Source organism: Protomyctophum parallelum, assembly GCF_964188405.1.
Source record: "Protomyctophum parallelum genome assembly, chromosome: 8".
Taxonomy (NCBI): Eukaryota; Metazoa; Chordata; class Actinopteri; order Myctophiformes; family Myctophidae; genus Protomyctophum; species Protomyctophum parallelum.
The window spans coordinates 28,788,132-28,802,427 of record NC_139703.1 but is presented as its reverse complement, the minus strand read 5'-3'; the positions used below and the strand labels follow the sequence as shown (position 1 = coordinate 28,802,427).

At 42.0% G+C, this 14,296-nt stretch overlaps 1 protein-coding gene across 2 annotated transcripts in view; it reads left to right on the top strand.

Moving 5' to 3' along the window:
- Window positions 1-14,296, top strand: part of mars1 (methionyl-tRNA synthetase 1) — a 31,726-nt gene that overhangs the window by 10,634 nt on the left and 6,796 nt on the right. For both annotated transcript variants that reach the window (XM_083771255.1, XM_083771254.1), the window contains exons 8-16: window positions 386-502; window positions 1,067-1,270; window positions 1,917-2,118; window positions 3,165-3,239; window positions 4,105-4,275; window positions 7,236-7,331; window positions 9,885-10,002; window positions 10,715-10,928; window positions 13,183-13,314. In XM_083771255.1, the coding sequence (XP_083627381.1) occupies window positions 386-502; window positions 1,067-1,270; window positions 1,917-2,118; window positions 3,165-3,239; window positions 4,105-4,275; window positions 7,236-7,331; window positions 9,885-10,002; window positions 10,715-10,928; window positions 13,183-13,314 (1,329 nt within the window). The remainder of the gene's footprint in view (window positions 1-385; window positions 503-1,066; window positions 1,271-1,916; window positions 2,119-3,164; window positions 3,240-4,104; window positions 4,276-7,235; window positions 7,332-9,884; window positions 10,003-10,714; window positions 10,929-13,182; window positions 13,315-14,296) is intronic.

Here is a 14,296-nt window from a genome sequence, read left to right as displayed (position 1 = left end):
TGCGTTCAAGTGAACTGAGTTCACTTCTAATAAAGTTAGACTCTAATAAAAGATAATTAATCTAAGAGATGCATGAAAACCTTCCACTTTAGTAGGCTACTTTTATTTGATGAAACTTGTCATTACCACAGGACCTTTTGAACCCATTCAAAGTCGGTTTGTACAGTTTCAAGAACTACATGACAATTTTAATCAAGAAAATCAACTTCTTATGTTTGATCAAGTTCCAACATGTTGACGCTCAACATTTCTGCATGATGTAAGAGGAATTTATTCGACGTGACAGATACAGATGTCGTGGTTACAGTATCGTATAATTGGTAAGGGATGAAAACTGGTCAGATGGGACAGAGTAAATTGCATTTGTGTTCTTCCTTGTCGTCAGCTTGCCTCAGGAGGGTAAGCGTAACATCCTGCTGACGAGTGCTTTGCCATATGTCAACAACGTCCCCCATCTGGGTAACATCATTGGCTGTGTCCTGAGTTCTGACGTCTTCGCCAGGTAGGAGTTGAAATCTCTTTGTTATCTTGGTTGTTCACTTTTGTCTGTAATGGGGCTTGGGTGGCGCAGGACTAAAATACGGATTCTAGACTAGGGTTCAAAACCACACGGGTGCTTCAGGCTTGCCGAGAATCTGTACCAGTGGTTCCTTGTAGATCTGCTATTTTCACTAGTTTGGGGCAAACATCTAATCTCTCTTTTGGGTCACAGGCTAAAATGTTTGGGAACCACTGATATTCTCTACAAGCACAACAGTTGGCTATGTTTGGCTGAGGGAAGCTGGGCAGGGAGGGAAATCTTTGTGGGTAGGGTTAAATATTAGCTCCTCTAAATGTCGTCTCCAACTACCAAACATCACTCTCTAGTCTTTCTCATGTTCTATGCATGACTCTCGAGCACCTTTCCTCCTCTGCAATTTTGTCTTTCTGTCTCCTCTACTACAGGTACAGTATGATGTGCTTTATGGATGTCTATACCTTTTACCCTTTTGTAATTTCTTTCAGAACTCTTTTTTTTATAACTCAATCTCCCCCTCTCTCTACAACTCATCCTGTCCTCTCCCAGGTACGGTCGTCTGCGAGGCTGGAACCTGCTGTTTGTGTGCGGTACGGACGAGTATGGCACGGCCACGGAGAACAAGGCCAGAGAGGAGAACCTGACACCGCAGCAGATCTGTGATAAATACCACGCCGTCCACGCCAACATCTACAAGTGGTTCCAGATCGACTTTGATTTCTTTGGCAGAACCACCACAGAGCAGCAGACAAAGTAAGTGATGGAAACGGAGCGAGCGAGTAGGTGGCCCCCTTTGTCGGGTGTCGGGGGAATTCCAGATCACCAAAAACAGACTTGGATAGATGAGACGAGATAGAGTTTTTTTTTACACAAGCTCATGGGTGTGGAAAGCTGTACGTTCTTTGTTTCAAAGCTAATCAGTGAGTTCATGCTAGTAGATTCTCAAATCAAATATAAGGTGATTCAAGGCAGCCTTTACAATAAAGATTAAATACTTTAATCTGTTATTACAGTACAGTATATAGACTAGGGTCTGTACTATATGTACAGCATGAAAAGCATAAGATTGCAAAGTACTTATTTTTTCTTTTCTTTTTTCCAAACACAATTGTAGAACTCTGTTCACATTCTTCTTTTGTTTTCCCTTTAATATTCAGCTGAGGATTTATATAACTTGTTTGTGCCGTTAGAAGAAACCTCTTATCCCCTGTGTACTCAAGAAAACACAAAACGCCATCATGTTCACAGTCCTCGCTCCCTCGGCGAGAAACTTGGTTCAATGCTTTATTTTGCGCCGGCATTTAAACATTTGTAATGCCGCCTTGGGCACATTCCATTGAAACCGAGGTCAGTTAACTCCCACTCTGTTTTAGTTCCTCTGGTGTTTCTTCCCGTTAAGGATAGCCCAGGACATTTTCTGGCGGCTCCACAAGCGAGGGTTCCTGGTGGAGGACACGGTGGAGCAGCTACGCTGTGAGAGCTGCCAGCGCTTCCTGGCCGACCGCTTTGTGGAGGGGGTCTGTCCCCACTGTAGCTACGCAGAGGCCCGCGGGGACCAGTGTGACAAGTGTGGCCGGCTCATCAACGCTGTAGAGCTCAGGGTGAGCATGGGTTTTCGAGGGGCTTAGTCATGAAATGAGGACTTTTAGTCATGAAAAGAAATCACACCTGTGTGAAGTGAGGTTTTCTCTTATCATCGTACATCATCAGGACGTAAAATAGATACGATGACGTAAAATTGTCCATTCATTGTCAATGGGAATGTAATGTTTGTGTAGGACAAAGTTTGTGCACATACTACACCAAAAGCTGGACATAGGAGGGGCTAGTGCCCCTAAAGAATAGGACCCCACTCATACTGTCATTTGACACTGACAGCCAAGTTTGCTTTAAGTAGTGATGTCATGTGGCAGCCACAGTTCACACAGGTGTGATTTTCTTTGATTGATTGAATACTACAGAACATGAGGTACAGTCAGACATTAAGGCTAAAAGGATAACACAAAAAAATCCTGGGAACTTGTTTCCATTGTGGTCTTACAGTGTGTAATCCATTCAATTCAACATATCATAAATAGTTTATCATGATGCCTTGCATTCCTCCGCCATCTGTGTATGAACACCTGATTCGACTGTTATCAATAGACAAGACCGCAGTGATCACTTAGGATCAGTACGATTGTTTTTGACGAGTATGTGCATGCTCTGCCGACTGATAAAAACAATGACAGGATTAAGGTTGGCGAACATGCGTTAATATTAGGACCGCGCTGCGACATGCTTGCGGTTAAGTTTAGGGGAGGGTATGAGGAGGCTTGTCATTTTCAGTAGGCTCCCAGCATGTCCAGTAGACCTGAGTAGACCGATAAGATCGGTTAACGTGTCATCAACGCCAATCACAGCCAGTAGGCTCCAGACTACATGCAGTAGGTCCGATCGGCTGGATAAGATCGGCGTAATAAGAAACCTACTGGGAATTATCGGTTGATTTCGTATGAATGGGTGTGCAAACGGATTAACGTAAAACACATTGTAAAGTTCCTTGAATAATAGGCACTATATAAATGCATCAGTCCATTATGACATCACAGACTAGCCTTGATCTTAGTGACCTCTTAACATTGTTGACCCTGCTTGTCCCCTCCAGGATCCCCAGTGTAAAGTCTGCCGGCAGACTCCCGTCATCCAAACCTCCAAGCACCTGTTCCTGGACCTGCCCAAGGTACACTTATAAGCTTTTCACCGTGTCTGGAGTCGTCCTCACCCTGTGCTTATGGTCAGGAACCAGTGGTTATTTAGTACCTTTTCCCACACTGTTAATACAGTGTTGAAATTATATTGTTAAACCTGCTGTTCCAGTACCGAAGGCTGGTTTTGAAAGGGCTTGTGTGACGCAAGTCAGTTAAGGACAAACGGGGCATTTAGCATAGGGCTGCACAATCTCTGGGATAAGTGCAGTGTGAAACAAGGCTTAGGCCAGGTGTCCAAGGCTGCCACTGAACCCATGTAAAGTGCCAAAGTTACTTTTTTATCTGTCTGTTAATGCTTATGCTTATGTCTTTAAATGCCTTTGTAAAGCATGTTGAATGGCTTTGTGTATAAAATAACTTAAGAAAGCATCTATGTTAATTTCGATTTAGCTATAAAGCTACATGTTTTTTTACTGTTGGGATTAAGAAGGTGTTTTTAGAATCGTCCTCAGGTCTAAAGTGTCCTAGCGTATTTGTCTAGCTATCATGTAGTTCTCAGCGGGAAAGCCATACCGTAATGGTTCCACTTACTCCATAAAAGGCAACGTTTCTTTGAGCTGATTTGGTCAGTTTAGCTCCTCAGATCCTCAGTAATGCAACCCATTTTCAGCTATGTTCAAAATATCACATGGAAATAGATTTTTGACATTAGACATTACAACTAACAATAACCTTACTGGCACACATCCACATACATAGCAACAAAAGCAATATAAGCAATAGGAGTTTATTTGGGCACTGGAACCCGCTACTCTTGTCTCTCTCTCACACTATGTCGCACTCCCTCCCTGTCACTCGGTGTCAGTCAACGTTCACCATTACCTCTCCCCTTCACAGTTGGAGAACCAGTTGGAGGAGTGGCTGGACAAGTCGACCAGTACAGGAGACTGGACATCCAACGCCAAACAAATCACCCGCTCCTGGCTGAGGGACGGACTGAAGCCGCGCTGCATCACCAGAGACCTGAAGTGGGGAACACCAGTACCTCACCCTGACTTTGAAGGGAAGGTCTGTAATGACCACATACTGTAACTATACAAGTGGTGCCAGCCACAACAACCCGCCCCTCTTTCACCCTACAGTAAATTCCTAACATGTATGGTAAATAAAGGCTTCTGAGTATTATTAGAACACTTTGACTGCCGGCAAAGACTCCGGCGCTAGTCCCTTTACTGCCGCCCGGTTGACAGGTCTTTTATTTCGGAAAACCTTCTGGAAGAAAAATGGCCTATAACTAATCTGTCTAGCAAAACTTTGAAAGTCTTCAGAAGCGTTAATATTGTAACTGCAAGGTAGCGCCGATTTTGTATTGAACCTCTAACATTAGCGTTCTGTTCAATCACCTCACTCTGAGCCTCAATTCCGAGAATAACGCTGGCGAAACATCACGGCTATTACAGCAGTCTACGCAGCAGCCCTCTTGGCCAGGCAAATACACTGAGCGTTGCCTAGCGACAGGAATGCTGCTTTACGCTAGATATTAGCGAGACCGTTCTGAATCAAAACGTATCATGTCAATCACGTTCACACAAAGGAATCGACATTAGAATTTATCACGTGAATCACGTCAATGGAAGTAAAAACGTTAGTTGCCCGGTGTCCACAGGGGTCCATAATACTGTAGGTCCCCCTGTTTATTCCCTCTACAGCAAATCTCTTTGCTGAATATGGCCGATCTACAAGCTCACAGTGTGTCGTTGCAATGCACTGTGAGCTTGTAGATCTGCTATATTGGTGGAATGTTTGGTTATCATGACATGCCCAGAAAAAAGAAACACGTGACAGGGTTCATGGGATTAAACAGAACAAATACCCTGCAGATTTTCTTCTAGGTGGTGAGGTGGATTAAACCAATCTTGTTCTCACTTAAGTAAACATTGTCCGACACACTTTTGTGTCATTTGATATTGACCCAATGACAAAACATTTTATCAGTAAATACTACCGTCATTGTTGTTGTAGTACAGCACTTTTTGGACCGCACACAATTTCGCTTCTTGTATTTGTATGAGGAGTGACAAATAAAACCTTCTGACTCTGACAAACGCCAATCTCTCAAAAGCACATTTCGAGCTGTGCCACTGAATCTGTCGGCAGGGGCATTCAGAGCGTGTATACATTATTGTAACATAGGCACCCCTGTGCTGTTTTTTCCTTTTTTTTGCCGATGGATTCCCAGATTGGACAAACGCAAACCCGTACAAAAACAAACCAATTATTTTTTAAAGATGGAGTGCCACAATTTTTGTATTTTTCCAGCTTTTCATGTGTCTATGGGGTGACAGTACTTCATTAGACACCCTGGAGTCGTTTTTATGTCCAATGGTGTAATAACTTTGTATTTAGGGTTTCTTCCTGGAGGCTGAACCCTTGACGGTCAAACGGGCCAATGAAGTAAACACGGATAGTGTGACGTAAAAATATTGCACGCACACACGCACCTCCCCCTCTATACATATTTTTTAAATACGACAACCTCTGTGGGCGGAGCTGCCTGCCACATACACACGTGTGAACTGAACACAGCCAGTTTGCTTTTGCTGCTCTGTGTCTAACAGTCATTTCACACATTACCAGTTCACAGCAGAGCAGACTGTTTTTCGTTAGATTGGAAGCAAGTAAATGTTCACGTCGGGTCCTCAGGATTAATCAAGGAAAACCAGTCTTATAGCCTACCTGCTCTGCTGTATAGTTGCTCATGCTCTTCTCAAGGAGTAGGTTGTTTCTTTTATAATCACAGTGGTCGGGCTTTGATACAGAGTGTAATGTCACAGTGTGCATTCTTGTTGGCTGTTGTAGTCAATATGTATGTAGGTCCTAATACTTATACGAGGCTGTAAAGTCAAGAATTAGAAGTATGTTGTGTCGCGCTGAAAGTCATGTTGCCATGTCTGGCTATTACAAGCGACTTGGGCTTGTTTTCATATAAGTAACTTTCAGGGGAGATGTGGTTGACTTGACCAATGGTTCATGTGAAGGACCCTCAGATTAATATGTTGTTAAAAGGATTGGTGTTGTTGAAACGTTTTCATAAATATTCACAGCAATGTCTGTGACCTATTTTTGTGGACCTGGCCGCTTGTTTCTTTAAATCTGGCGACTTTTGCTGAAACTCAATGCAGTCAGATAAAGGACAGTTTTAATGCCAGGGTGCTTAGCTGGAGGAAATCAATAGCCTACAATATATTGTAGGCTAAATTATCTATCAAACTAATTGTTTCTGCTGTTAAACTATGATCGAATTGGATGATGAGCTGAGCTGATTGCGACAATAGGGTCAATATAATTGGAGGAAATAAATAAATGATTATAAAAAATCAGAAAAAACAGATCTGATCTGATCTGGTATGGATGCGTGGTATTATTATGCCTATAAATGGATGGTGGCAGTATAAGTGCACATTGGTGCCTATACGATATCTCAGAAATTTGGGAAGTGTTCACTTCTAACATTCACAAAAACATGAGTTTTTGTTACATTACAGACACCAATTTGCCATTTTGTAAACAAAAGGGCAGAGCCATGGGCTGTCCTTTTATAAGGAGGGGGAGGGACTAGGACAAGTGGGTGGTCTTAAAGGAGGAGGTGGAGGGACTGGATTAGGTGGGTGGTGCTATGGTTAAACTCACGCATACCTAATGAACTGGTGGGTGTGTCCACATAAAAGCATCATTTTAACAAATACTGTACACTTTTTTGAAAAAATTATACCTCATATACACCTAAATACACCTGATGATCATGTTTAAGTGTGGAAAAAAATCACGGCACTCCATCTTTAAGCTATTGTATTTTTTGGTGCCATGGCTTATTTCCAGAATTATAGCATACGGAATTGCAAACACAATTCCATTGATCTATAAGTAATATATTGCCATACAAAGATATGGAGGAACATTAATACTCCATGCAGTAGTAGACAGCAGTCAGCCCGCACCACGTCCTGATTGTGCTCTTGCCTCTGCAGGTGTTCTACGTGTGGTTTGATGCCCCCATTGGCTACCTGTCCATCACCGCCAACTACACAGACCAATGGGAGAAGTGGTGGAAGAATCCACAGCAGGTACAGTAACCGTATATTCACTCCTTCAGCCCAAGCAATAGCAGTGTTACTGTTAACGAGCCAGCCAAGCACACCGGGCTTAGCAGAATAGAACTGGATATTTTCCACTTACAATACGTTTAATATTGTAACCACATTCACCCTTGCATTCCAATTTTGGGAATGTCATTATAGGCATATTCAAGCATTTGCAAAGATAGCAGATCTACAAGCTTGTGAGGTGTTGTATGAACATTCTAGATCTATTTTTGTCTCTTTACTTTTTTATGGGGGTAAGACATACACACACAAAGCCACATGTTGAAGTGGTTGGCACCGGGAAAAAAAAAAAAAAACGCAGCATAGTACAATTCTCCAATATATTGTGTAAGGGATAATCCACTGCAAGCCGTACTCTTATCAAATAACTAATATATTGTACAATTATCAGTTCAGTTCTGTGGTGCCAGTATAATATGTCAGTCATCTATGAGGGTTGACTTCAAGCATCTCCATATTTGAGCATGAAGATTCATAGACGGACTAGAAAGGGCATTGACCTACTCAGAAATTATGGAAGTTGGGAATTCATGCATGTCCCACCCATTTATGCAATACATTCCTGATGCGCAGTAGCCACTAACATATGACCAATTGACTAAATATAGAGATATCTAGTCAGAAACGCATATTATTGATATTTATATTGACGAAGCAACGCAAAGTTCAACCAATAATTAAAGCCAGCTGGTCGGGTTGGCCAATCAGGGAAGCTGGTGCTCGCACCCCCTAAAACACTCAAAGTTTCAGTTGCGTCCTCCACGGACAATCAGACACAGACATTCGTGTTTTTCCAGATCTCGGAAACCGTTCCTTTGACCAAATTACTACTGGGAATTGCATTGTGGATAGATATAGATTATGTGAAATAGTGAGGAATCAATGTGCTCATCTCATTATATAGAATATTATTATCTTGGCGCTGACTCGCCAAAGATTTACTGAGAAAAAGCAAAACATGGACATTTCTCCAATGAAATAGCTATTTATTATTAATGTATGAACTTAAGACTGTGCCCGGACGCCGTGAGGTCGAGGAGAACCTGAATGATTCAGCTGAGACTTCGACAGGGGCTCTGGAACACACCAGAGATACCAGGCTAAAATACTCTGCGCTGGTGAAGCTCGAACCCCAGTTTCTTGTGTTCTGATTATTTTAAAAGGTGCACTGTGTAGCATTTTGCCTCTTGGTTGCCAGTAAAAACAACTTGCAAAAGAGTTGCGTTTACAAGTGACAATGTTCCAATAACCCAAAGGGATATGATTCAGAGGGTTCTTCAATAATTGTATGTTCCATCTGTTGCTGCTGCTGTTCAGTCTGTTTCATCTCAGCTCAGAAGGTTTGCGATTCTCTTTATTTTATGCCCACTAAATGTAGGTTGTAGGGACACCAGCTAAAAACACCAAAGCACTAAAAGAGCTAATACTTATACATTTACCAATAAAATACAATAATTGTGTTAAAGTGCAGAGGTGCTAATAGCTTAAAAACTCAGCCGACCACACCACACTTTTAAGAGGTCTGGTCCTCTATTCAAATTATACAAATATAAAACAAGGCAACACAGGTTCGTGGGAGAAACACCAAAAGGGGTTCCCGCCCAAAATGGGTTAAAGAGTGACATGACATTTATACAATTGTGACAGAGGAAGTTACCACTGAGTAGATATGACAAGTGGGTTGCTCTTTTGGGAAGGTCGGATTTCACAAGATTGTCTCTTAGATTAGCTGCCCTTGTAACACAAATGTAGACAATGTTTCGAAGGCTATGACAATATGATGCCAGTATGTGCTAATATTTATGAAACACTTGTTTCACCATTTTCAACCTGTCATAGGCGTTTATTTTAAATATTTTATAGCTCAAGTAGCAGATCTACAAATTCAACCCGTTGCATCACGAGGCATTATGAACTTGTAGATCAGTATTTCTGCTATTAATCATACAATGAAGTGTGTGCCGTAGCCCCTAGGGCGTAAGCGGTTAACAAACTTTGAAACAGGACTATAGGCAGAAAGACGGTAATGTTCGGAGGGTTACGGCCGATTGTTTAGTCTTAACATTTAACAGATCCAAGCTTTCCACATGCATGGATATTATGAGAGTGCAAAGTCACAAAGCACTTAAGCCCCATAAATAAAATAGAAAGATCTCTTCAAGCATTTGTTCTCTCAACCAAACTGTACTTCACACACTGAGTCATCTCATCTCTCTCTCTTTGCTGTCTCGTTAAAGCCCCACGACTCCTGTAATCTGGGCTCAATGGTGTGTGTGTGTGTGTGTGTGTGTGTGTGTGTGTGTGTGTGTGTGTGTGTGTGTGTGTGTGTGTGTGTGTGTGTCAGAAGTACAGATAGCAAGCGTGCATTGGCCTATATACACAGCGCAGATAGAGGGAAAGCTAGATAGGGGGGTTTGGAGAGCGCAGATAAGTCCCCTTTGAACTGGATGATCTCACCATGATCTAATATGATGTCATCCTCACCATGCGACTGTGTCTCCCTGTGGCCACCAGGTGGAGCTGTACAACTTCATGGCCAAAGACAATGTGCCGTTCCACAGCGTGGTGTTCCCATGCTCCCTGCTGGGCGCTCAGGACAACTACACCCTGGTCAACCACCTCGTCGCCACTGGTTTGTTTGATTGATTGAAATATTTATTAACAGTTTGCAGAATTACAGTACTACATTTCAAGCACACACACTCAATACAAAGAATGTTAACTGTGAGTGGACGATCCAATTAAGCATTACACTTGTTTACAAGAGGGTCCACCTTGTTCAATTCATCAAAACATTTAGAGACGTACAAATAGACACTTCTATAAAAAGATGGTAACCCACCTGGCTTCATTCTACCGGATTTTGACTGTCTGGTGTGCGAGAAAAAAGAAGGTTAACTTATATCTAGGGATTGTTTGATTTTGTTGCTGTCGGGCAGAAACAGCTTTTTCACATGTTTTTAAATCGTTTTTTAAATCGATGATAAAAAAGAAGCAATGGTTTTGGACTAACAAGCTTCCCTCAAGGATTAGTTATTTGATCATTGTGATAGGTGTTCACTGGCTGCACATGCCACAGTATTATTGGCGTGTACAGATTTGGACTCATTGTGACAAACATTTGAAAATATTCTGTGGTTCGCTCTAAAAAAATCCAAGAAATGTAGCCTAATATTCACTGGCTTTTAACCACTTGACCCCAGCCATCCATATTCAGGGGTTAATGTTAGCCAATCTACAAGCTTGTAAAAATAGGCTATTTTTGTGTAGACAAGAAAAAATGTAAGTCCAAGTACAGTTGTTTCTTTGCGCTGTAAACGTTTCATCCCATATCCTCCTCCCAGAGTATCTGAACTACGAGGATACCAAGTTCTCTAAGAGCCGTGGCGTGGGCGTGTTCGGAGACATGGCGAAGGAAACGGGCATCCCCTCAGACGTGTGGCGCTTCTACCTGCTGTACGTGCGTCCAGAGAGCCAGGACTCCGCCTTCTCCTGGGCAGACATGGCGACCAAGAACAACTCTGAGCTGCTTAATAACCTGGGAAACTTCATCAACAGGTTGGGAATTATCTTTTTTTTGGGGAATAGTTTAGACTGACCGGAGTGTCGGGGAGTGACACGCAGCAACGTTCTGCCCGGGTTTGGGAACGACTCGCTGTCAGGGTACATCAGAGCCTATATTGTATGTGATATGCACCTTAACTACTGGAAATATCTTGCTTCATTCATGGTTTTGTTCGTATTTCCATGATTTTGGCTTAGCAAGATCAAGACGCAAGGAAAATAAAGATGAGATCTATAAATAAAGTTGAAAGAACACGTAAGAATGGCAGGTATGGCCCAGGCCGTGGCGTAACGGTCTGGGCACCGGACTGGTGATCCAGTCGCAGTGTGCCGCGGGTTCGACTCCCGGACCCGACACGGCCTTTACTGCATGTCATCCCCCCATCTCTCTCCCGTTTCCTGTCGGCCTACTGTCTGTCCCTTCGGAAATCAATGGAAGGCGTAAGCCGCAAAAAAAAAAAAAAAAAGAATGGCAGGTATGATTAAAAAGCCTCTTAAGGTAGTCGTGGTCAAATCTCTTTAGCAGCCATGGGGAATGCGCAGAATAAAGCCTGATTTATATGTCACTGGGCGAAAATAGCTGATTTATAAGCACATTGCCTTGCAGATGCGACTCAATTTAATTTTAGTTCTTTTAGTTCTGTTATTTACCACGGTGCCATTGTGGGATGGAGTCTAGATTGGGCCTAAGGTTGGGGGAAGATGGTTAAGATAACGATTTGCTAAACGTCTTTGGGGAAATGAAAGAAAACGCAATCTGACATCTAGTCTATATTTGCAAAGTTTTTAAGATCCAAGTTCTTGTGGGAAAGTCAATGACAGCAACAGACAAGTGATGCGCTACCTAATTTTCTGCATTTGTTTGGGGTGGTGTAATTTAGCCCCAATTACACGGCCTCAGATGCGTTCTAAAGATCAGGGTGAAATCCTACATCAAAGATTTTCTGAGCAGTCTTTTTTCAGAATACCTTGATCCTAAAAATTGGTATGGAACGGTAACTTTGATGCTTAATTGGTTCAAAAAAATATAAAATAAAAAAATAATCTTGTAGAATGCATCCTGCCTTGGGTGGAGACTGGAGAGTACTCACTTGCAGAAAAATAACCCAACCCCTTAATTACTGTATCGTTAGTTGCATTCCACATACACTCCAGGGGTCGTCCAGGTCCTAGATTCTAGGAGACAATGAGACATATTTTATCCTAGCTAGTGGCCAATGTGTAATTGTGTCCAATCTATATGGTAGAGTATGTTGATACAATATGACTTATGCAATTGTAGTGTGGTTGTATTTTGTCTCAGTGCTCTTCTATTGAGACATTTTGATTGTGTCAAAGGTCATGTCTCACCTAGACACAGGATCTAACACAAATGTTGTCCTGCTGGTCAAGAAAGATTCAATGTATCCCCTGAGCAGGCAGGCGTGCTCTATTAGCTCAATGGTAAAAATGTGAGCCCTTGTGCACAAAGCCAGGTTCAGATCTGGGGGTAGAAGCTTTAACTCCAAACTATATTCAGGGTTTGTATTTTCAGAATGAATAACTCAGCAAAGTGGTTCAGTAATGTACTGTATAATGAGAATCAGAGACAAATAGATCAACAGAAATGTTACATTCATATCTATAAAATATAGATTTGTATTGCATCAGTTGAACTAGTGACAAAGTTGACAACAAAGGGAAAATAATGGCTGCAGAGGTGACAAGAAGCTCACTGTCACACTATGAGGAGCTTCCGTGCACTGATGTTTGAGTTTACAGTCACATCATAGCGCTACATTACATCTGGCAGCATGATCCATAATTGATCAACAATTAGCAAGTCAAGTAACGAGCCCTTCCCTCTCACCACTTAGCTCTCGCTGTCTCTCTTCTCTGTGCTTTTCCTTGTCAAAACACCTCTACCCCCTCCTGAGGCTGGTGTGTGTGTGTGTGTGTGTGTGTGTGTGTGTGTGTGTGTGTGTGTGTGTGTGTGTGTGTGTGTGTGTGTGTGTGTGTGTGTGTGTGTGTGTGTGTGTGTGTGTGTGTGTGTGTGTGTGTGTGTGTGTGTGTGTGTGTGTGTGTGTGTGTGTGTGTGTGTGTGTGTGTGTGTGTTCTCCAAGTTTGTGCATCTACTAATGTTTGTGTTCTCATTAAATGTGAACGCATAATGTAATGTTTCTTGCAGATTTTCTTTCTGAGCCAACAAAATGTTTCAGACGTGGCAGGGTGTATTTTATTAATTTCTGCTTGAATCTGTGTGTTCCAGAGCGGGGATGTTTGTCGGTAAGTTCTTCGAGGGCTGTGTGCCTGTGATGGACCTGCAGGACAAGGACAAGAAGCTGCTGGCCCAGGTGGGCTGGGAGCTGCGCCAGTACATCCAGCTCATGGACAAAGTCAAGTAAGAACCACCACTTAAACTTACTCTGGTCAGAAGCAGTGGAGCACTGAAATTAGGTCAACTTTTATTTACCCCTGAACAAATCTGAAATTGTAAAAAATAAAAAAATAAATTGTAATTTCAGTGGTAATTTCAGTGGTTATGACATTGGTATAATTTGCTGAGTAGCCAAATGAATTGGTCTTAACAGGGAATTCAGCTTATAGGTAAAGCTGTTCTTGACAAATGGATACAGTATATGTGGCAAGTTCACTTTTGTTGCAGTAGCTGGAAAGCGACTTTGGGTACCCAGAAAAGCGCTATATAAATCATATATATTATTATTATTACTTGTTACTTGCGCAAGCAGAGCACGCAAGTAATAATTTCGCCCGGTCTTCGTTCACCGTGACAGCCGACCCGCCATTTGAAAAAAAACTGCAAATCCGTGCCTGGTTTGCTGGGACCAGATTACATAAATGACCATATGTCTGACGTCATCATTTAGAGCTAGTCATACGTATACTATATACATAATCAGTAAAATAAAATAGCAAATTATGCCTGATCTGCTGGGACCAGAGTATGTGGTGTGTATATGTATGACTAGCTCTCAATGATGACGTAAGAAATATGGTCATTTGTGTAATCTGGTCCCAGCAAACCAGGCACAAATCTGCTGTTTTATTTGCATACGCATCAAATGGCGGGTTGGCTGTCACGGTTTTTGGCGCAAAGTAACCACAGTATACCGCTAATCAACTTACAAACTACATACTCTATATAGTATATGTATATGTATACGTATGTCTTACGTCATCATTTAGAGCTAGTCAACCATACTTAATAATACTAGGTGTTTACATGCATAAAGTAGATAGGTAGCAAATAGTTACACCTAATAATTTGACATTTCAAACGTTCCTTCACAGAGATACTGAGATTCCACAGTTTACAGAATAATTATACTGTATAACATATTTTAATTCAGTTTATATACCTT